General features: G+C 40.8%; 1 protein-coding gene across 3 annotated transcripts in view; it reads left to right on the top strand.

Annotated features, from left to right (window-relative positions):
* The first annotated feature begins 2,842 nt into the window (after positions 1-2,842).
* Positions 2,843-23,507, top strand: part of TPD52L1 (TPD52 like 1) — a 38,557-nt gene continuing 17,892 nt past the window's right edge. For all 3 annotated transcript variants that reach the window (XM_068409977.1, XM_068409967.1, XM_068409959.1), the window contains exons 1-2: positions 2,843-2,956; positions 10,372-10,520. In XM_068409977.1, the coding sequence (XP_068266078.1) occupies positions 2,909-2,956; positions 10,372-10,520 (197 nt within the window). In that variant the 5' untranslated portion in view covers positions 2,843-2,908. The remainder of the gene's footprint in view (positions 2,957-10,371; positions 10,521-23,507) is intronic.

Raw genomic sequence — 23,507 nt, 5'->3', positions numbered from 1 at the left:
CACATAAATTTAAAAAAAAAGACTAAGAAGAACAAAGTCTTGGGAACCTTGCATGTACACTTTGCTGTGCAATTGCTTGAAATTGCGGATGCTAAATTCTCTAGGATATAAATCACAGGGACAGAGTTTTGTGTTTATAATCTCAATAGATGGAAAGAGTTGAGATCTCTTCTGCCCCAGACACTGGTGAAGAGACTTTTTCAGGTCAGATTCAAGAAATGAGTTTCTGTTGCTCAAGCGGGGAAAAGAGACTGAGAAGTTCAGATGACCTAGCAGTAGAACTGGAGCATTCTACCTATGCTGACAGACCTGGCCCAGGACTGAAGTGGTCAGTCATAATTGGTGAGAGGATACCAGTGAAGCTCTCTTCAACAGAGCAGAATGGTAGCAGAAGGTGAAGTCCAGGACTGAGAGCTACTAGGTGTGGCTGGAAAAAAAACAAGGATTGTGAAGGAAAGACAGAGACTGAGAACAGCAAGGCAAGAATGAGAGAGGAGGTTGCTCGTGATAGGGCTCATGTGAGGAAGTTTCAGAACTGAGACTGGCTGAAAGAAGACTGTGACCCATGGTATGGTGGAGAGTTCTTCAGACTGGAACTGTGAGGTCACTGAAGCAAAACCTTTGCGGAGGGACAGTGACCATTAGAGAGGACTCTGGTAATGGCTTGAGCAAGAAAGTGGAGACTGAAGGATCAGACTAGATTTTAGAGGACTTGGATGACAAGCAAGAAGTAAGAATTGGGACTGGCACTGGATGAGGTTGCAGAGGATCATGCAGAAGATTGACATGCATGTGCTATTTTGGAATGGATTGTAATTTCAGTTTAGTCTTGAAGTTTGAACTTGACCATTGGGTCAAGTTAAGTGTTACTCCGTTGTCTTTGGTGATTCTGGCCCATGTTGGCTTCCATCTCTATCTAACCATTGTCCAGCAGTTCTGGCCTCTTTACCTAGCCAATCCCAAACTAATGCTGTCCCTTGAGCACAGATCTGCCTTCTTTTTAGCTCAAGTATCAGTTTCTCCAAAATCACCTCACATCTACCCCAAGACTTTCCTTAAGGATTTTCAGCCTTAACCCTGTTGCCCCTGAGATTCTTCACAGCGTTCCCAAAGGCTGCCCTGTACTGCTGCTCCTCCATCCATGAAAAACAGAGACTGCCTCCAAGACCATGGGGGCTAAGTTTAGCCTGATTCCCATAGCAACTCTATTAATCCTCAAACAAATACCAACCAAGAATTGTGCTTAGAGATGAAGGGGTGTTAATAAAGGTGATTTGGGAGTATTCCTACTGAATAAATGTGCTTTTTTTTTGTTGTGACTTCGGCAATCTAGGTTTTCCTGGCAAGCTGCTTTTTGAGTAATAGCTAAGGTATCAATTACTTCTGTATGCTTTTATGTTTTTTAAAAGGTTTTGTGCTTAAGGGTGGTGCTCTATTCTTGCATATGGTGCCAAGCAGGGGTTCGGCACCTGTGCTGCTGCTCTTCCCACTCAGGGGAGGTTGTAATTAACAAGGCTGAGTTCACCACATGGTGCTCTGCAGTGAAGTTGATGGTATGAATCAAATCAGTTCTGTTCTGTTAAATAGGAGGAAATCCAGGTACACTGGGGGACTCTGGGTGGGAGAAATGACAGACAGCTGGAGGGAGTTTTACTTTCTGCGTGAAAATATAAAGTATTCAATTTCAAATTGTTGAATACTCCAGACTTTCTGCTTGTAACCTCTATTCCCTACTGCCAAAACTTAACAAAGTTAAATTCTAATCTCTGTGTAATAGAGTATACAGGCCTCTGTGGACCTGGTAAAGAAATTGTTCTCTTCTGTATTAAGCAGCATACAGATGTCAGGAGTCAGCTGAGATGGCTGATTACCCCGCTAAAGAACTGAAATACAGGGAAACGTGCTGTCCCAGATGTAGCCTGGAGGAGAATTTTCTTCCACAACAGAAACACATTGAGAACTTTAAAACAAGTTCCAAAGGAGCAAGAATGTCTTGTATCTCATGTTTTGCATTGTTTTCTTTGCAGACAATGAAAAATGAGAGGCCATTAATGGCTGGGACCCCAGCAATTATTCTTCTCTTTACAGAACGATTGGGAGATAGGATATATTTTGTTTCTTCTGTATATATTATACTAGGCAGGCCCAGGTCTCGCAAACATTTATGTATATGCTTATCTTGGTTATCACACATACTGATCCTGGTCTTGGACATGCAGAAGAAGAAAATAACTGGAGGTCCAGTATAATTGTTCACCCTTCACAGGTTTAGATTGAGTGATCAAGGTATGCTTCTCTCTAATGTTTAGAAAATTCAAACAGCAGGTATGGCATTTTCTTCTGCAAACTGTGTACATTTGTAAGGTTCTCAAATTGCTGCAATCAGAGGTACTGTTAAAGCAAACTTGATCCTATATTGCTCAGTGTACTATTGCAACTATTCATATCAGTGATCCACATTAACCAGCTTTCTTATTTTGAAGAAAAAGCTTAGCTTTCTACTCCCCCCCCCCCCCCCTTTTCTTCTGTATTGTTAGAAGCAAGGACATGCCTCATCAGGGACTAGTGGGGTCCAAGGTGACTGCTTTCTGGGAATGAGTGGTGCTTTCACATACTAAATTGCTTCTGTGCAGACATTACCATCTGATACTTCCAATAGCTTTTCAAAAGCAAAGAGGAGCAGAATCCAAATGACCTTTAGCAGGAAAAGGTTGTCTGGTTTTCCTTGTTTTTTTCCTGGTGGGTGAATATTATATAATTCTTAGATTTTAGGGGAGGTCAATATCAAAGCTGAAATAATTGATAATTATTGTCTTGACCTTTTAACTCTTTACTTAAAGGCCTGTTGGAAACCCAGTCTTTGCATGAAGCAGATGAAGATGTGGTCACTGATGTTGATTTCACCAATATGATTTCTGAAGAAGAAAAAGAAGAGTTAAAGATTGAGCTAGCCAAGGTAATGCATTTGGATTTCTGTGAGTGTTACTGTTTCTACTTCCTTAAACTGAAAGTTATTAATTGTAGGATGAAGTACACATCATAAAGGTATGCTTTTCCTTTTTAGTTAAAGTATTCTAGGCTACAATAACGTGAAGCAATGACTTTCCTTAGATGTTTTTCAAAGATTATATATCTTCTACTTGTAGAAGACTGTAGAGAGAAAGTTAAATATACCTTAACATTTTGGTCAGCACATCTGTCTGTATTTATAAACCTTCCTTTGTAAAGACTGAAAGGTGTTGTTCTTACTAGATCTATGGTATTGTTGTTGCAGTGGTTGTGACACCTGATGGAAAAGATTCTTTGTGTGGTGTTCAGAGGAAAAGCTGATGATGATGGTTACAGAAGAGACTGATGATGATGAGCACAGTAATTTCACCACATTTTTGTTTCCTTTGGCACTGATGTGTTTCAAGAGGGTTGTATTTTTGGCTTGCATTTGTTGTTTGTTTAATTAAAGAACTTCAGGAGATGTCATGACACCATGAAGAGGTTTAAAAATAATACTTAGTAACAAGGAGATGGGAGGAATAAGACGTGAACCATGTGGTCTTTTTGTTACAAAGATTAAAGAGATTGTATAGATTCAGTCTACAATGGGAGGGTGGATTCAGTTTTAATTACTGCTGCTGAATACTGCAGAAACAGAAGTGAAATTCCAAAATGGAAAATGAGAGAATGGGAAAAATGAGGGTTTACTTGTTTTATATACGAGACAAATAACAGAAATCACAGCTGTATGAAGGGGGAGAGTTGTTTTTGTCTTAATTCAAATAATGAATTTTTAAGACAACAAGTTGGAAATTTCACATAGCAAGAATAAAATAACAACCCATTTGAGTAGTAGGAAACCCCAAGTTTGAGACTGGAAGCATACACCCTCAAAGTGTAAACTGGCTGGGGAAAAAGCATTCCTTCATGATTGTTCCGTAGTGCTCTGTGAAGCATTTGCTGCTATTACACACAGAATGGGCGCATCCAGAGGACAGTTCTTTTGCAGAGATTGATCCCTGTATTTCGTACAACAGGAATATTTAAGTTAATATTAAGTTTTAATATTAAATACACTAAGAAGTGACATTCTTAATGACTCTCAAGTCATTTACCTTCAGTGCTGATTTAGGTTTTTCTGGTGAAACACAAACCAAAAGATTGCTTTTTCGCTTTAATGTTTTATTAAGCCTTGTGTTGCTAGTTAATTTTTACTTCTTTGCTGATCCTGTCACATCTGTAAATAATAAGCAGGAAGTTGAAACTTTACATGTTCAGTTCATCACATAGCGATGACATAGGTTGGGATGTTCATTATTGGCTTTTCATCAGGACTAGAGGCAATGGGCACATTACAAAACATGGGGGGTTCCCTCTGAACATCAGGAAACACGTTTTTACTGTGAGTGTGACTGAGCAGTGGTGCGGGTTGCCCAGAGAGGTTGTGGAGTCTCCATCCTTGGAGATATTCAAAAGCTATCTGGGCACAGTCCTGGTCAACTGGCTCTACATGGCCCTGCTTGGGCAGGGAGGTTGGACCAGATGACCTCCAGAGGTCCCTTCCAACATCAGCCATTCTGTGATTCTCTTTTTTTTCTGGTGAAAAAGACTTAAGAGGCAGATGGAAACAAGGAGGGGAAAAAAAGAACTTCCTGCAACCATCTGAGAATGATATGCCTCTCAAGAGAATTAATCTCAAAGAGTTTCTGGGCGTCCTTCCTGCTTGCTGATTCCTGTGGGAGCAGAGAGTTCTCAGTGGCTCATGGCAGAAATGCTTTAATTCATGTACCAACAGACAAGTGAGAGATTGCCTTTCATATATTATGGTCTTGGCTGACCTAGAAATTATTTTCTGTATTGCTCGCAGCAGTTTACTGGCATACAGCTTATGCTTAAAAACAAAATAAAACTAATTATGCCAAGAAAGGCTTGGAAAACTTGAATTTAGAGTGAACAGAGTCTGAACTTAAATGAGGCTTGTGATTCTTAGAAGACCTTGACTCCTTCAGAAAGAAACCTCTGTGGGAATTGGCTAATATTTCCTTTCGAAAAGCTGTTGTCTTTACTTTCAAGGCCCCTCTGCTCCACCGGTGGTAGTTTTGTTTTCTTTCATGTGTAAGGTAATACCTGTTTGAGCCTGTAGGAACAAGCACCTTTCTTCTCATTGTTCTGAAAGGTTCACATCTTCCTTACTGCTGCAATCACTTAATAGTTGATATAATGGGGAGCTTTGCGAGCACCTGTTGTGCATGTATTTAAACAGAAAAAATACGTCCTATCTCTGTGTTGTGTATCTGCTGTATATATTCTCTGCCTTCTTCCTCTTCCTCCTTCCCTCCCCAACATTAGGAGAGGAACTAGCACTGCTTTTTTTCCTGATGGATTTCTTGTGTACTCTTTTCCTATTCCCCTGCTAGTAGTCTCTTTGAACTGGAAGCTTTTCAGAGAGTGGACTAACTCTGTTCTTGCATTTGTAGTCTGGCTAACACAGCAGGGCTCTGACTCTAATCGAGCCTTGAAATTTCTACAATGCAAGTAAAATCAGTAACTCCTACAGAAACTTCTAACAGTCATTTGAATTAACAGAGGTCAATCTGACACTTTGGAATAATAGCAGAAAATTGTAGCCTGAAAACTTTACATAAGGCCAGAAGCTTGTTAGCAGAACAGATTTCCCACCCCTTCCTCCCTCGGTGTGAGGAGCATGGTACAATGACTCCTGAGTCATGATGGGGGCTGAGATTTTGAGCTATCTCGCTCACTGCTGTCAGTTGTCCTTCCATTGTGCTCATCAAAGCAGTCAGGTACTCCTTGCTGTCTTCCCCCTCCCATACCTTCACAAAAGCAGCTATCATCTGGTTTGATCTGCAAGGTTTCTAGCTGATGCGCAGGCTCTACGTTCCGCTATGTATGTTACTTCATGTTTATTCCCAGTTTGAGGAAAGATGCGAGTACCTTTTTCTGCAAACTTATGGCTAATTTTATTTATGAGTGTCCCTGATGTCTCTGGGTGCTGTTCACCCAAGGAAAAACTTATAAATCAACAGGTACTCAGCCTGGAGGTATAAAATTTCAGCTATATGATTTGGTGTGGAGGTGAAGTGCCTGTTATTTTTTGTGCTATATTATTCCTTTCGCAGTTACAACTACTTTCTTTAAAAGGCTACCATAGTAAGGCGCTCACATTTCCTCACAGATATTTTATGCCTTTTAGTATGCATGTTGGAATACTCAGCAATTTTGAAAAGGGGTAAAAATTCAGTATCAATCGCTAGTTTACTAAATACAACATCTAATCAAAATTTAAGGGTCCCATGGATTGGCTTCATTGAGAGACAGTTTTTCTGTATGTTTGCTGGAACTTTCTTTGTGTCTTCTAACATAAAAAGGATTGTGTGAAAGAATGGTATAGAGAAGATGCAGTCTTGCAGTTTGTTTTTTTTTAAAAAGCAAATGAAATGAAGGAAAAGATTATTTTCTTCCTCACAAAGTGAACTTCTTTCTGTTACCCCCTCATAGCTACTCTTCCTACCAGTGATATAGCTGGTCCTTCCTTATAACATTTTTTGTCTGTTACATGTTTCCCAGGTTTTCTCACAGGATATAGCTATCCAGAGATGTTCAGTTCTAGCACAGGTGGGCAGGTTCATGTTGCAGTCTGGCTGCCACAGTGGTACCTGCGGTGGTGAAGTGTGTGAGCCTGCCCTGAGGATCCAGGCTATTTCTTGGGACAGCACTGTCTCCAAGACCTCCCTGTCAGGGGACTGTGGCCTCGGTTTCCCTGCTGGCTTTGCTGTAGTTACTTGCTCCTTCTAAAGTTTTTGTCAGCATATTATCACACTGCTGGTGTTGGTTGCGTAACTTGCTTTTTATTTCTTTAAATAGTACCTGACAAAGCCTGTCCCCCACGTAGTTCTCACTCCTAAACAGCCATGTTTGCCTTCCTTTCATTAGTGGTGTATGCCTGTGGTACATATCACAGTACACTACCTCGATGGGTGTACTGCATGTGCTGCTTTAATTGATCACTGCCTTCCTCTCGTCTCCATCTCCAGATACTTGTTCCTGCCCCCCCATGCTGTACCCACACAGGTACGTGCGCACCTCTCTGCACTGGATCTAGGAACTGATCTGGCTTAAAAATAGCCCTTTTTTTTTCTGTGATGACTTTTACTGGTTCAGCTGCCCCTGGTGAGGAGGGCTGTGCAAACAGTCAGGCCAGGGCGCTGCACATTTGGGTGGTGTAGTGGTAGGGAAAAAGGATGCTCTAACTTAGAAGTACATGTTTAACTATGCTGGCTTCTGTTTTCTGTTGGAGCCCCTTAATATTTTAATCACTTACTGCCTTGATCCTTAAAACAAGCATAATAAATATTCAATTTACTATTCAGCTTACCATTCAAGCCATTCATCAGTATTATTTCAACCAATAGCTGAATCTTTCCGCCTACGCATTTTACATAGTACCATGTGTATCTCAGAATATAGATAATACCAACTGACATAATTTTTTATTAATAGTAGTTTATCCAAAATGCTCCATTTTACTGAATAAGTACTTTCTGTTTTTTTTTTAATGAGCTGTTTTGTGAGTGTCTACTGGAAAAAATGGGAAAGGTTATATGTTGGAGAATTACTGGGGTGTTTTTTTTCAGGCACGCCGCCACCATCTTAAAAGGATGTTCAACTGCCTAAAACATACAATTTACCCTAAAATAATCAAAAAAGGAAAAAAAGGGAAAAAACTTTTGTGTTCATGTGCTGGACTTCATTGTCCTTCCATGTTATTAGTCAGTTGCAGATTTCAGAGATCTATCTGTAATTGTGAATTTTTTCCAGGGGTCTCACCTTTGTGTCATTTACATGTTACTTATGTCAGCTAATCATGGGAATCATAATATCTTAGATGGTCAGCTCCTCTCCTTGCTTTTGCACGGCCCACACAATAATAGAGGAAAGGAAAAACAGCTATTAACTCTGATTCCTAACCCTAAAAAAAGGGAGAAGGGAACTTTGTCCCTCTATGATGCATCTCTATTCTTCCGACTACATTTCACTTAGAAGGGAAACATGAGGACTAGAAGCTTATTTTTCTGTTGACTTAAGCCCTAGTTTCATAATGGAGTCTGCATGTGTAACAGTGGACTTTTAAAAGTGCCTAAGCAGGTGATGCCTGACTTCCACAGGAGTTAGGTATGTAACCTGCTTAAATGCTTTACAAGATCCCACTATAAGTCCCTAATCCTTTCTCCCTACTTCAGTCTTCAATCACTGCTATCTGAGCACTTGAGGGAGGCTTTCTATCTTCCATTATTTTAAAATTATGGAACTTCAGGAGGATTTTGTCAAATCAAAACCAGACTCTGATCTCTAGAGAAGACTAATTTATTATTTTTAACAGAGTCAAAAATGTTGTTCATACTTACACCATTGAGCACATGGTTAATGCTTGCTTAGGGCTTTACAGGTTTAGGTGTCCATTCAATGAAACAGATGGAAAGTAATTTTAATAGAAGCCCTCAAATGTTTACATATTCAGGTACCTAATGATCAGCCTAGTGCTAGCCCATATGGAAAGCATTATTGTTTAAGTACATGTAAGCATACTGGTATTGGTTTAAGTTAAGTTCTTTAGCCGTGTTACTCAGGCAGACTTGTGCACTAAGGGGTTTGCTGTGGGTGGGAAACAGCTAAAGGGAGCTCTGAACTGCCACCTGAGGAATGCTGACATCTGTGATTTCTTCTTTCTGTAAGCATTTAACCAGTTGTCCTCTCAGAAGAGAAACTCATGCTGCCTTTTGACAGCATTTCATTTGCAGGTTAGGAATATAATGGAGCACAAGGGATATGGGAAGGAATAAAGCAATTTTGGATTGTTATGTATTCTGCCGGTGAAGCGTTGGCATCACAGGCGTTGGTGAATACCGATGTCTGCTTCACTGAGGTCATGATTTTGCTTTGTGTTCACAGTCTTGCTGCTTAATTCCTGAACTGCTTGAATAATTTAGACAGCAGGTAGTGACAACAGAGAAACTGATAGCTGGCGGATTCAAGGGGGAGACTTTTCCAAGAACAATGAGCTTGCAGCCAGTTTTACAGGGAAGTAGAATGCATGAGTGTGTAAAATAAAAATAAAGCTGGTGTTGACATCCTAAATATAGCTCCGGAGGCCAGCAACTGATTCAGCTGGTGCTTGCCTCATTCCTTGCAGCCTAAGGAGTTAAATCACAGGGAGACTGTGGTTGCAGGGAACATAACATATGGTAATCAGATACATTACCATATGTTATCCTATTAACATATGGAGGAAGGAACACAGTTTGTAAAGGAACTTCTAAGCCTGAAGTGAAAGGTGGCTGCTCTGGTGTCACTTGCCCTTGTTAGCTTCCGTACCTCTGAGTGCTGCTTGTATAGTTGGCTTGGGAGGCTTCTGGATGAGGAACGCAAACCCATGCTCGCAGGAGTGCTGCCCAAGGGGGGGATCCTGAGCCAGTGGCAGGCTGATTGAGCAGTCCCTCCTCAGCCAAGTGTTCTGGTCCTTGCCTTGCTAAAACACTGGCTTGATTTAAATGTTTCAAATAATGTCCATTGCAGGGAGAATTATATCCCTCTGTTTGGGCTGAGTGGCATCTTTACAGCTTGAATTCGCACAGTTGGGTTAATGACTAGGAGCTCTGAAAAGACTAATCTGCTGTGTCTTCTGAATGATTCTATGCTTTGGGTAGGACTGTTCACTCATGTTAACAGTCCATCTGCTATATATTTTTATTTTACTGTTTTGAAATATGTAGGGCCTAAAAAATATAGATAAAACTCACGTGACAAGGATGTAACTTTTTATGATACTCTCAAGTCATATGTTATCATGCGATTCTTTTTTTTTTAACCTGCTCCTAAGAATTTGCATCTGTTTTTTTCATGAGTGGAAGACTGAAAAGCTGCAAATATGAAGTTAAAACCCTGTGCATTCAAAGAGAGATATCTGCCTGAATCATCCAGTCTTCTCTTGTTCTGCCCATTCCCATTTTACGAGTGAATGGAAAGCTGATGTTTGAGACTCCTAATGCCCCAAGGCAGATCTTGAAAAAGTTGCTCAATAGTCACTTCTTTACTGGAGAATTTTCTCTCTTATCAGGTGCACATGTATGATGGTGCACGTAGGTGACACAGTTTGAGACATTCATTTAATGTAGTGCCAGCTCTGTTCTGGGCTTGTCTTTGTGATCTATACAAGCACTTGAATCTCTCTGTCTCTCTAGTCACCTACGAAAAATGCAAGTTTATGTGAGTCATTTAATCTCTTGACATAGTACGTGTTTATTGTTCTGTGGGAACAAGCTAACACCTTTCTCCTTTCTCCTCCCTCTTTGTGTCTCTCAGCTAGAGGATGAAATTTCAACTTTGCGGCAAGTGCTAGCAGCCAAAGAAAAGCACGTGGTTGAAATTAAACAAAAGCTTGGCATAAGTCTGATGAATGAACTGAAGCAGAACTTTAGCAAAAGCTGGCATGATATGCAGACAACTTCTGCGTGAGTACAGACCTTGTACAAATTCATTCTTGTATGTTGTGTAGCATGTTTGGGGTATTGTCTTGATGAGCCCTGCTATGAAAGTTAGCAATTGAAATACCTGCCAAGCGGAGCAGATGGCAGGGACAAACATATCAATCTTCTCAGAGCAAGCGGACATGAAAAAAACCCTTCCACAGTAGCAACATGCTTTGCTACTGTGTCGCACCTCACTCTTGCAAAATCACAGCAACTAAAACTGTTGTGGCACTGAGAAGGTTATCTTCCTGTCCCATGACACATTCCTACAGAGTCCTTACTGAGCAGAGAAATGATGTTTTTTAATATCGATGTATTATATTTTTCAACCTCCAAGAGAGACAATGTAAAAAAAAAATAATAAAAATTACCAAAACATTAGCAACTATTTAAAAAAATAGTACCATCATCTGAATTATAAAGAATACTGACAGGGTCAGTTGATGTGTGACTCTCTTTGATTCCTGGTTTTGGTTGTCCAAAAGAAACAAACAAACAAAAAAAGTTGTTGGAGTAACTGTACTGTCTTTGAGGTTATCATAAGTCCTACGTCTGTTGAGTTTTTTGTTATTTTCCAGCAGTGTGTTCTCAGGCACCTCTCACAGCCTTGGTTTGCCACTGTGCAGAATGGGTAACTAGTGGCAACTCATAAGAGTTCAGTGAAACTCACCTCGTGTAATGTGTAAGCAGCTTTGAGTTGCCAGGGTGAAAGGTAATGCATAAATGTGAAGAACTGTTACCCCACTGCTGTTGTTGAAATGGTTTTAACTTGAATTTTGTTTTTTTTGACCCAGACCAATTATACTGCAGAAGTCTGTAGTCTTAAGTCAGTTGCTGCCTTCCAGGAGGGTGCCTTTTAAAAATGCACCAGTTCTTGGATGAGGAAGCAGAGGAGGGAGGTTATTTGGGCTGCAGCTTGATGCCAAGAACTACTGCTGCAAGCCTTTTGTCTCACATAAGGAAGGAGTTAAAAATATACGTATAGACATAGTGATAAGACCTATCCTGAATCTGCCACAACAAAATGTTCAAACCCAGGACAGGTAGTGTTACGTGTAAGCTTCAAACACTTTTTGCTCTGTATCTCTGATGGAGCATCACTGAGAGAGATGGTGAATAAAACTATGAATTCCAAAGCTATAGGAAGGCCATGATAATTACTGAGGGGCTGATCTCAGCTTCATACTGATCTTTATACTTACACATATGAACATACTATATTCCTCTAAAACTTTTTGGGCTGAATTAATAGCAACATTGGTAGAAAGAACCACCCACCTTTCATCAAGTGCTGTCGGAAAAGTTATTTGATTTTTTTTTTTTTTTTCCCAATTGACAACTGGATTTGACACTCTTAGGGAGAAGCAACAGTGAGCTGCTCCACAACAGAGCTGAGCTGGGAGTCAACAGCAAGGCAGGCAGGGCAGTGACATCACCCACAAAGGAGCAGTCCCACAGTACCTGAACAAAGAGAGCAGAGCAGGTCCAGTGACAGTAAACAGGGTCAAGCCAAGAGTTCAGATATCCAGGTGAGTCTGTAGTGATGAGCCAGGTCCAAGGTCAAGCCAGGAATTCATATCTGTGGGTCAAGATCAGTGAGGTACCTGGCCAGATACAGGCACCAGTAACGTATCTCAGGCAAGGACCAAGGGCTTAAAGGCAGTCTAAGCTTTAGTGTAGCTCCCAAACAAAGTGGGGAAGAGCCTAACAAGGCTTCTCCCAACTCTTTCTTACACAGCACTGTCACCACAGTCTTAGCTAAGGTTACACAGTTGTGCAGTATCAGAGCTGGCCTTGAGCCCAGGTGGCCAAACCCATGGGAGAGGGGGAGAAGAGTTTGCAGTACCTCTTGGTGCACTCAAGGCCCTGACAGAGACTTGGAAAAAATGTGTAAAAGTGCACATTTTGACATTAAAATAATCATTCTTTCTGTTTTAATGAGAAGTCAAATAAGGTATAAACCCCTTAATAGAAAAGGTAGTTTGTATGTCTCCTATTTCTAACTTTTGGACAGTTTCTCAGCTAGGTCCTGTTTCTTATGACATGTTGTTAACAGAGGCATCCATGCTGGCTCAGTGAGGATGTCTGGCATGTGCTAGAAGAGAATAGTCTAGAGACACTGAGCTTTAGAAGAGAGGAAGGCACAAGACACCTGAACTACAGGTACTGGGAGAAACTAGCAAAATTTTGAAACAAAACCGTTCATTTTTACTTGAAATTTGGTAACAAATTCCAAGGCAGCTTTTCGTTTTCCCTTCACAATGTTGACATTTTCCACAAGGATAGAGAGATTTAGGAGACTTTATCAGTATGGTAGCTGCTACTTTTTATTTAAGATGAGTTTCAAAAACAGCAAGCCATTAGGTGATAAGCATCCACAAGTAGTTATGTGGAACTGAGCACCAGGAGTCCGTTTGTGCCCTTGAAAATCCTGATGTCCATGGTCCAACTGCATTATAATTCTGGCTGACACCCATGCCAGTACACTGACACCAGTACAAATCATGGCAATCCAGCATTCTTCAGAATGGATGAGTTAATAGAGGTGATTCATTGTTGCTGCACAAAAATAGCAATGGGATAGCATTACTCACCAAGATTCTCTGATTTAGTAAGGATGAAAAGCCTGTTTTAAAAAATAAAAGTTCAAAATATTTACATGCCTGTACTTTAGGCTTCTAAATCCACAATTAGTAATTTTAAATTTTAAAAAGACCTGTTTTTAAGGAGGCAAATTTTGCTTTCCCTCAGTCTTACTGGGTTTTGTAGCTGCTGTGCTTTTCTGGAAATTAAAACCACTTTTTTTTTTATAATGGGTAACTTTTCAGAGCCACAGAGAATGATTAAGTCTCAAATTCTTGTCCTCTTATTGTTAATAATCTTTTTAAGCTCTCCATTTAGGAATGAATTATTAGGGTTAAAGCGAACTTAGAGACAGAGGGGTGGACTTCTCTCGGAAACAGTTCTGTAAACTGTGTCTGAGGAACTAGTTAAGACTCATGACCTAACTCACAGGATGGATGCCAGCTGGAATGGCTAAATGTAAACTTGAGATTCTGACTATTTTTAAGCATTTACATTTTAAATGGTTGGCCACAGGTAGCTTAGGAGTTAGCCTGAGTATGCTTGACATGTACATGTCAGAAATTGTTATTAAAGGGTTGTTATGATTAAAAAGAAAAAAAAACCATAGTTTTCATACTGAGGAAAGCTAGAGCTGGAGGTCACTGGGCTGATGTGATCCATAGATTGAAGATTATGTCAGGCTCAACATACAGTTCTGTACAAAGTCTGTTTCCTTGTCATTAATTCATGCTTTAAGTTATGCAAAAGCAATTCTAACTACCTCTGGTAAGATATTACATTTGCAACAGTAATGTGCAGCTTTTTTTGTATCAAATCGAGTTTTTTTAATCAGCTTTGTTTTTCTCTAAAGAAAACCTGTAATGTTTGCTTTTTTCAACCTTGTATGAAATACACCTGGAAGTCATTCACTTATTATGATGACCAGAATCATAATGCATTTTTCAAGTTCCTTGTTAATTTCCTCTGCTATTTCAGTGCACTGATGTTAGTATATCTGTTAAAGAAGGCAGGGTGTTCTACTGTAGAGGATAACAGTAACTAGAGAGGAAATGATTGCCTCAGGTTTAATTTGCTTTCAAGGTGGTAAGGCATTCAACTGGAATGATTTCCCCCCTCCACACCTTTTTAAAGGTTTCCAGTGAATAGAGGTGGGTGGGTATTCAGTTAGCTTCTAGCAATGCAGGGGTTTTTATTTATATTTTAAACATAGATAATTCATTCTTAGATGCTAGAAGCAGGGTAATGTTGGCAGATTTTGAGGTTAGTTATTTTAGCTTAAGGAATCATTAAAAACGCCTTTACAGGGATATTTACAAAGACCATAATTGAGCTTTTCTAATTAACATTTTGCTACAAAGTAAAGGTTTTATGTAAGCTGAATGCATTATGTTTGCTTAGTTAAAGCTGCTTGATTGGTGTTGCTTCAATAAAGTTTCCTCAGTGCTCTCTAGCCTCCTGTACTTCAGATTTTCACTGCATAGTGCACTAAGGTAAGGAGATAGCTTCTGTAAAGATTGATCTAGTTTTATACAGAATCACAGAATAGTTCAGGTTGGCAGCGCTGTCAGGAGACTGTCTGGTCCAAATCCCCCTCTCAGAGCAGGGTCAGCTAGAGCAGGGTGCTCTGGCCTATGTCCAGTCAGGTTTTGAATATCTTCGAGGATGGAGACTCTACAGACTCTCTGGGCAACCTGTTCCAGTGTTCCATTACCCTTACTCTGAAAAACCTTTTTCTTTTGTTTAAATATTTCTTGCATTCAGTTTGTGCCCATTGCCTCTTGCACTTTCACTGGATACCACTGAGAAGAGTCTGCCTCCATCTTCTCCACTCCCTTCCATTAGGTTATTTATACACATTGATGAGATCTTCCCATAAGCTTTCTCTTCTCCAGGCTGACAGTCCCAGATTTCTCAGCCTTTCCTCATATGAGAGATGCTCCAATCCCTTAGACATCTTTATGGCCCTTTGTTGGACTCTCTCCAGTATGTCCATGTCTGCCTTGTACTGGGAAGCGCAGAACAAGACCCAGCACTCCAGAAGTGGCCTTAACCAGGGCTGAGTAGAGGGGAAGGGTCACCTCCCTTGACCTGTAATCACTCTTCCTAATGCAGCCCAGGATACTGTTCGCCACCTCTACTGTGAGGGCACATTGCTGACTCATGTTCAACTTCTTGTCTACCAGGACCCTAGGTCTTTTTCTGCAAGGCTGCTTTCCAGCTGCTTGATCACCAGACTCTACTGGTGCATGGGGTTATTAATCCCAAGCTGCAGGACTCTGCATTTCCCTTTGTTAAACTTCATGAGACTCCTGTCGCCCCATTTTTTTCAGTCAGTCAAGGTCCCAAGTAATAGTATTCTTCCATGCAGTTACAGAATTGCATTGCATTATATATGGAGGAGGTTACAACGGTTAATTTATCCTCCTTACCAATCCCTCACAAGGAAGCACTAAGAACATAGATCCACAAGATGCCTTGACCTTTGCTAAGCATATATGTTGTAACCATGCTCAGCTTTGTCTGTCCCTCAGCTTTGTCCCTTAGCTTTGAAGCTGGTACTCTTCTGTACGTCTCTGGGAAAAAAACAGTAGGGCATTATAGTGTTGTCCTCTCAGGAGATATTTCTGTACTACTGAGTTTCTAAGGAGCAGTTTTATCTGTAAAATTACCCACGAACAACCTCACTCCAGCCTAATAGTTCCCAGAAGCTCCTTTGTCATTCTTTCTTGAAATGTTAGCAACTGTTAGAAGACATAAGCCTCCTCTGTTTTAAATGGATAACCTTTTAGCCTATGGATGGAACAGTAATATAACTGCAGAGAGAGCTTATAGGGAGATGAAAATGGTTGGTTTTGCTACTAATGCCCCAAAAAACCAATACTCCAGACATTCAGACCACTGTAAGCAGCAGTTCTGCCATGGCAAATAAATTATTAGAACAGCTAAACTTAAAGAAAACCCATTCTCTCCTTGAGGGCAGTAGTAGTGAAATGAAGTGAAATGTCTCAAAGCCCATATACCTATTGATTCCACCCAGGGGATTGGGAAGCCTTTGATGTGATGGAAAGTGGACCCATGCAAGAGTGCCATCTAGGATAGGAATCTCACAAAGCTGTATTTTCAGAATGACTTTTCATCTTTTGCCCTCACAGACAAAAATTGTAACATGTTGTAGAAACGGAAAATCTCATGAATTAGTGGCCAGAATCAAGAGAACTGCAAGTGCCAGCTCCGAACAGCATGTCTCCTAGACAGTGCCTGGGCCTTTCACAGGTGGTGACTGTCTTTTGAAACCTTTTTAGGAAGGTCTCAATATTGCTCTGCTCTTACATGTAATACTTACCTGAGATTTGGGACAAGAACATTCAACATGGACTTGGCCTTTCCCTCCAGAGACAGAATAAAGAACTCTTCGTTGACTGCTGGTTGAAAATTATGTGAGCATGCTTAGTTCTGCTGATAGGGAACCTGAGGGCAATTGTATGGGTTTCCACAAATAGTGGGAACTTAAGGTTTTGTAGTTCAAATTTCTACCAAGTGATGAGAAAATAGGAAGTATTATTTGCGCTGCATGTGTTTTAGACTTACAATCTCCTGTACCTGCAGTCTTCATTAGTATAACTTTAAATACATAGTAACGTGTTCCAGAGGTTCAGAATTTTCTCAGGAAGTCAGATATAATTTGTGGACAATGGCAGTCCTACTGTGATTTTTAGGAATTCAGTGTACCATGTTCCCACACACGTACTTGTTATGAGCAGTAGTAAAAGAAATATGGGTGTTTCTGTTCATTGCAATGTGTAATCACCTTTTGACATTTTCTTCTGTAAATTTGCAAGTAAATGTAGCAGTTGTGTGAGTGCGGAAACAGGCATGTTGGTTTTAGCAAGCACATTACCTGCCTGTGAGCCTGTGCTGTATGGAAGGGAGCCTCTCACTTCCACTGACTTTGTGTCCTTTGAGTCAGACCAGGCAATGTTCATGCCTTCTTCAAAGACCGTGTTTTTTGCTGCTTTTCCACGTGCATCTCTGGCCTTGAACTTGGAAGGGCGGTGTAATGGAAAACAAGGTTGGAGGAAGGACTTTGAGAAGTTAATCTATTCTAATTGTCCCTTTGCTAAAAGATGTATGTCCACTTGTTTACACCAGAAGCTTCAGCTAATGGAAATTCCCCAGCAACACCAGGTGATCTGTTCCAGATCAGTGAACGTAGTGTTAGTTTCTCAGGGAAAAATCCACTGTAATTATGACTGTGCACCAGAAAATATATACACATGTATTATAGATATCTGTCTGTATGTATATCTAACTGTAAGGAGGGGAGGGGAGGCCTGAGTGTAAATTGCAATCTCTGAAATGACCAGGATTAAAAATATCCAGGAAGGAGTCAGTGGAAAGTGGAAAGGGGAAAGGGGAGGGAAGGAAAAGAAAAGGAAAAGAAAAGGAAGAGGAGTGGAAGGAGAAGGAAAAATGGAAATGAAGCAAAAGTAGAGAAAGAAGGAAAAGAAAAGGAAATGGATGGAGGGAAGGAAAAGAAAGGGAAGGAAAAAGGAAAGAAGAAAACAGAGAGAGGAATGAAGAGGAAGAAAGGAGAGGACAGGAAAGGGGAGAAAGGAAAAGGGAGGCTGGGATATGTTTAATCTGTGTAATTAGTTGATCTAGTGTACAGTACAGAGCCCACAGGCAGTGTTACTGGCATAGTTTAAGGTGTGATGAACTGTGAAGTTTCAGCCTGCAATATCTTAAGCTCATCTGTGCTTAAGCCAACGTATTGTGGCTTTTCTACCTGGAGATCAACTGTACGACAACTGCTTGTTTTTCCCTTGTTCTATGCTGCACTGCACAAATAGTGCCTTTCACACAATTGTATCCTCAATTTTTCCCGAGGTTTTTAATATTACAGTGCAGGACAACACAGAGTATTTGTCACCTTTGTCTGGCACCTTTCCTGACCCATGTCTCTCTCCAGCCTACTGAATAGTCATATTCTGTGTGCTGCGCACAGATTTCTGGCTGCAGGCAGATCCTCTGCGACCTGCAGAGGTTCGGTTCCCTCAGCTCTGCCCTTCCTCTCTCTGTGGGAGAGGAACTACCTGGGGCATACTTCCTGAGACTGATTTAGGCATATGTACCCATCTAAGTGCCAGCACAGTTTCAATTAATTCTTAACGTACCTGGAAAAGGGAAGAATGTCTAAAAAAAGTACATCTGTCATCATTTGGTTTTGAAGTTGGAATGAATTTCAGGTGAGTACTAAAAAAAAACCAACCCCACAACACCTTAGAGATCGTTTGTGGGCAAAACGGCAATAGGAGTGCCCTTAGAGAGTGTTTTATCTTCGTGTTATTTGCCACTCATACATGCATTTATTTCATTTGAGCATTAGCATAATTTAGTTAATGCTGAGCCCTGTTTTTCACAAAAAATAATCAGAAAAATAGTTTTCTAGGTGAGAGTTTCTCATAGATACAGATGCTTTACACTGATTCCAGAAATGTCATTCTTAAGCTGACTAATGGTTTGAAAACTTAAAAGAAGCAAGCTCCACAGGGCATGGCTTGTGCTACCAGGCTCTGCTCCACTGTATGGTTTTGTTGTTAATTGTTTACATTTTGTTGAATCTTATGTAAGCTTTATCACAGAAGAGGGTTTCTCAAATGGATTCATTTTGCCAGCAAGCATTGATGGAGAGGCACAATGCTGAATGATGTACTAATTAGCAGAGGTACTAATTTTACAGAAGCTGAATTTAAATTCTTTATAATTTACTGTAGTAGGTCGAATGTGCAGCTTGCCATCTAAAATATGAATCTTATACTTGTAGCCTGCTTCTGTCAGCAGCCCATGTATCGCACCTATGAAGGAAGGTTAGATTTAATTCTGCCATGTGAAGGGCAATTCTGTACTGAGTTGAGATGAGATCAAATAGCATGCAGTATGATTATCCTGTCTTATCCTGCAGATGATGTTGGTCATTTAAGCATCTAGTTCTCTGACCTCTCTATATGTCTGCTGCCTGGCTACACTCTATTTGAAGTACTATTTCCTTCACATGTTGTGTTTTATGAAACAGTATCTTCTTTCATTTGCTTTCACTGGCTGTGAAAATCAGCTAGTTTGACCTGGTTGTCCTATGATAGTACAACCTAAATGCAGTACATGAAACTGTCAGGTGAAAACGCAGTCAATATACGCTGCAAATCTGCTTTGCCTATTAGTGTGTTACACTACTGGAGATGTGAATTATCTTTAAAGCTTCTTTTAAATGCATTAGGTGTATTATCAGAATGTAACTGCTACATCAGCATATGTTATTATAACCTCTAATAATCAGTTTTATAAACAATTGCTTTTGTTAAAGAAATACACTATTTTAAAAAACAAATTATAATCAGATGATGGACAAAATTCTTAGGTGAATGTAATATAAAAAGGTGATGTTCAAAATGACACACGTGAGTGTTACTTACAAATTTACAAATGTGACAGCAATTCACATACCATATTTGTTTAATCCTTCTTGTCTATGAATTACATTATAAATATTTACTATGTCAAAAGTCCTAAGTGAATAGCATGGAGTGTGATCCTTGTTAGCCGCTACCAGCAATTCTGTGCTATGGAGTATGTTTAGATGCCACAAAAGCAGAGCAGGCATTCCAACTCTAACTGCATAAATTGAGTGGCCTGTTTCTACTTTTACTAATGCTACTGGGCATCTGGCATAATGCTGTTAAATTCGGGGAGGTTATGGTGACTTTGCATTAGTGTAAAAAAGGTATAGAGCCTGATGATGTATTTGTGTAAAAATGAATGCCGTGGGTTGGATGGAAAGTGGTATTTCTTGAATGTTTGTGTCCTAAATTCTCCAAGTTTTTCTGCTGGAGCATTTCTGCCTTACGGTTCAGGGTCACTGACCTTATTTCAGCCAATGGGTGACTGCCTGTTGAGATGCTGTCACCTGTCCTGATGAGCTGGGTGGTCAGTACTTGCCTAGCAATTGCCAGCAATGGCTACTCAAGGTATTGTAGATGACTTAGTGTGTTGGAGCAGTTGGTGGTGTTAGGAGGACTTAAGCCATATGCACAGCACTTTTTTGAAGGAATAAATGTTAGTAGGTCTTAACTGGAATAGCTAACTTTAATTCTACTCTTAAAGGTTTCTGAAAATTATGTAAGCTGTTCAGTTCATTAAAACAAAACTGCAAACTGATGTGTGTTACATGAGGATATGAAAACTGCTGGCTCAGATTATTAATGCTACATACAGCTGAGGAGATTCCCAGAGGTCAGAGAGAATAGATGGAAGAGATCATTGTTACCAGAGTGTTTGGCAAGGTATCAAATGAATGCTGTTAATACAACGTAACTATATCTGAGCCAAAATACTGTGCTGTATATCAATGCAGAGCATAACTAACTACAGTAAGGCAACGTGCTCTGTGGAAAGATAATTTATTTATGAAGAAGGCATAGTGATATGCATAATGGTGGAGAGGCAGAGATGGGGAGCGCTTGATTTTTAAGCTAACTATCAGCGAGCTCTACTAAGATGCAAGTTACTGTTTCCTGACTCTGCTGACAGGTATTGCATGTTCCACTGCATTTTTACCTTTGTTATTTTTTTTTGTTCCTTAAAGCTGATCTTCAGCATTGCCAGAGGGAGGGGAGGTTATGTCAAAGGTCATTTTTGCTGAAGCTGGTACTGAAAAAAAGACAAGTTGTGTAACGGTCTTCGCTGGATTTACGCTGTTATGTAACGTCAACAGCATTAGGAGCATAAATGCAGTCTCCATGTCTTCCTTGCTAGTGGCAATACTGGGGAGGATATTTGGTTTATGGGATGGACAGAGAAAACACAATATTAGTTAGAATGCCAAAATCAGTGTCATTTCAGCCGGTTCCCAGAAGGTATGTTCTGACCAATGTAATGTTCAGAAATACATAGGGGACTTCAATGTTTCTCAATTAAAGTTGAGTTCGTCTTCTGTATGGGGTATTTGGGACTATTCTCTTAACAGTTTTACACAGTGTGAAGAACCTGCAGCAGAAAGGTAAGACATTAAGATGTTTTTTTCATAAAGCTAAATATGCCTGTGAATAATATGAACTCCAAGGTGACTTTTTCAAAAAATTAGTTCAGAATCACAGAATCAATCAGGTTGGAATAGACCTCTGGGATCATCGAGTCCAACCATTGCCCTGACACCACCATGTCAACTAGACCATGGCACTAAGTGCCATGTCCAGTCTTTTCTTAAACACATCCAAAGATGGTGACTCCGCCACCTCCCTGGGCAGCCCATTCCAACGTCTAATGACCCTTTCTGTAAAGAAATGCTTCCTAATGTCCAACCTGAACCTCCCCTGGTGAAGCTTGAGGCTGTGTTCTCTTGTCCTAGCGCTAGTTGCCTGGAAGAAGGGGCCGACTCCCACTCCGCTACAACCTCCCTTCAGGTAGTTGTAGACCGCAATAAGGTCACCTCTGAGCCTCCTCTTCTCCAGGCTAAACAACCCCAGCTCCCTCTCAGCCGTTCCTCGTAAGACAGACCCTCCAGGCCCTTCACCAGCTTGGTCGCCCTCCTCTGGACTCGTTCCAACACCTCAACATCTTTCTTGAAGTGCAGGGCCCAGAACTGGACACAGTATTCAAGGTGCGGCCTCACCAGTGCCGAGTACAGAGGGACGATCACTTCCCTAGACCGGCTGGCTACACTATTCCTAATGGAGGCCAGGATGCCATTGGCCTTCTTGGCCACCTGGGCACACTGCTGGCTCATGTTTAGCCAGCTGTCGATCAGCACCCCCAGGTCTCTTTCCACCAGGCCGCTTTCTAACCACTCTTCCCCCAGCCTGTAGTGCTGCATGGGGTTGTTGTGGCCAAAGTGTAAGACCCGGCACTTGTTCTTGTTGAACCTCATGCCATTGCTCTCGGCCCATCTATCTAACCTGTCCAGATCCCTCTGTAGGGCCTTCCTGCCCTCCAGCAGATCGACACTCCCACCCAGCTTGGTGTCATCTGCAAATTTGCTGAGGGTGCACTCAATCCCTATGTCTAGATCATCTATAAAGATCTTGAACAGCACCGGCCCCAGAACTGAGCCCTGGGGAACACCGCTAGTGACCGGCTGCCAGTTGGACCACTCACCACCACTCTCTGGGCTCAGCCATCCAGCCGGTTTTTAACCCATGGAAGAGTCCACCCATCCAAGCCCCGGGCAGCCAGTTTGTCTAGGAGGATGCTGTGGGAGACAGTGTCGAATGCCTTACTCAAGTCTAGAAAGACTACATCCACAGCCCTGCCCTCATCTACTAAGCGGGTCACTTTGTCATAGAAGGATATCTGCAAAGTATTTTGCTGTGTACAGTCAACCCGTACATAAATAAGTTCTGGTAACGAGGACCTTTTAGACCTATAAGTCAAGTCTCAGACTTCATTTTGTCATCAGCAAAATTCCAATTGTGCTGAATGGTTTAGGAAACTTCTCTGTTAGGAAAATGTCGCATGCAATAATGTAGGCGGTTTAAGAAATGCCCATATATATGTATAAACCCACAGGCATTAGAATATTTGATTTTTTTTTTTTCATAGGCAACACTTATCAAAAAGCTACATGTTTATAGCTTGACTAAAGCATCATAAATGTCAATTTTAGGGTCTCATCCCACTCTAGTTTACATGAGAGTATGTCCACTGACAGGAAGAGAATGACAGAGCTATTAAACTAGCTAAGCTAGAGAATGAGACCTCAGTGAAATCAGAGCTTTGCAATCTTGCTATGTCCAGGAACAGACAGCAGGGCTGAGGAGAAAGGAGACCCAGTGAAAACAATCTTTTCTTCCAGAAGAAATAAACCAGGCATAACCTGTGCTCCTATCTTTCTAATTACAATTTATGCTCCTTCTGTCACTGTTGCAGTATTTTAGACCTTGTTGTCATTCAACATTGTGCATGTGATTGACTCAGCTTATATAACTCTAGTTTTCTAGAGATTTGGTACCCTGGCCTAAGCTTCTCCCTGCAGATTGCCTTTCTAGTCAGTGAAAAGAGAAGGAGCACCTTCACAGAAGGAGCAATTTCACTTGGCAGTTTTAGAACTTGTTAGGGCAGTAGTCTGTAAGATACTTGGGGCTTAGGGACATAAAATCAAAATATTTGTGTTGGGGAAAATTATTTGTTGATAGACTATTGTCTGAAAGAATAGAGTATTACTTGGCATCTGCCTTCTAACCTGTGGTTTCTAAAACACAGTCCTCAACAGAGGACTTTCAGCAATAGGTACTGCTAAGGCTAAATGGACCTGACATAAAGTATCATGTGCCATATTGCAAATGTTAATCTTCTCTTATCTCCCCTCCTGCCTCCACAAAGTTACATTGCTTT

The sequence above is a fragment of the Nyctibius grandis genome, chromosome 1 (genome assembly GCF_013368605.1).
Source record: "Nyctibius grandis isolate bNycGra1 chromosome 1, bNycGra1.pri, whole genome shotgun sequence".
NCBI lineage: Eukaryota > Metazoa > Chordata > Aves > Nyctibiiformes > Nyctibiidae > Nyctibius > Nyctibius grandis.
The sequence above is the reverse complement of the archived record's forward strand: the minus strand, read 5'-3'. Positions and strand labels throughout refer to the sequence as shown.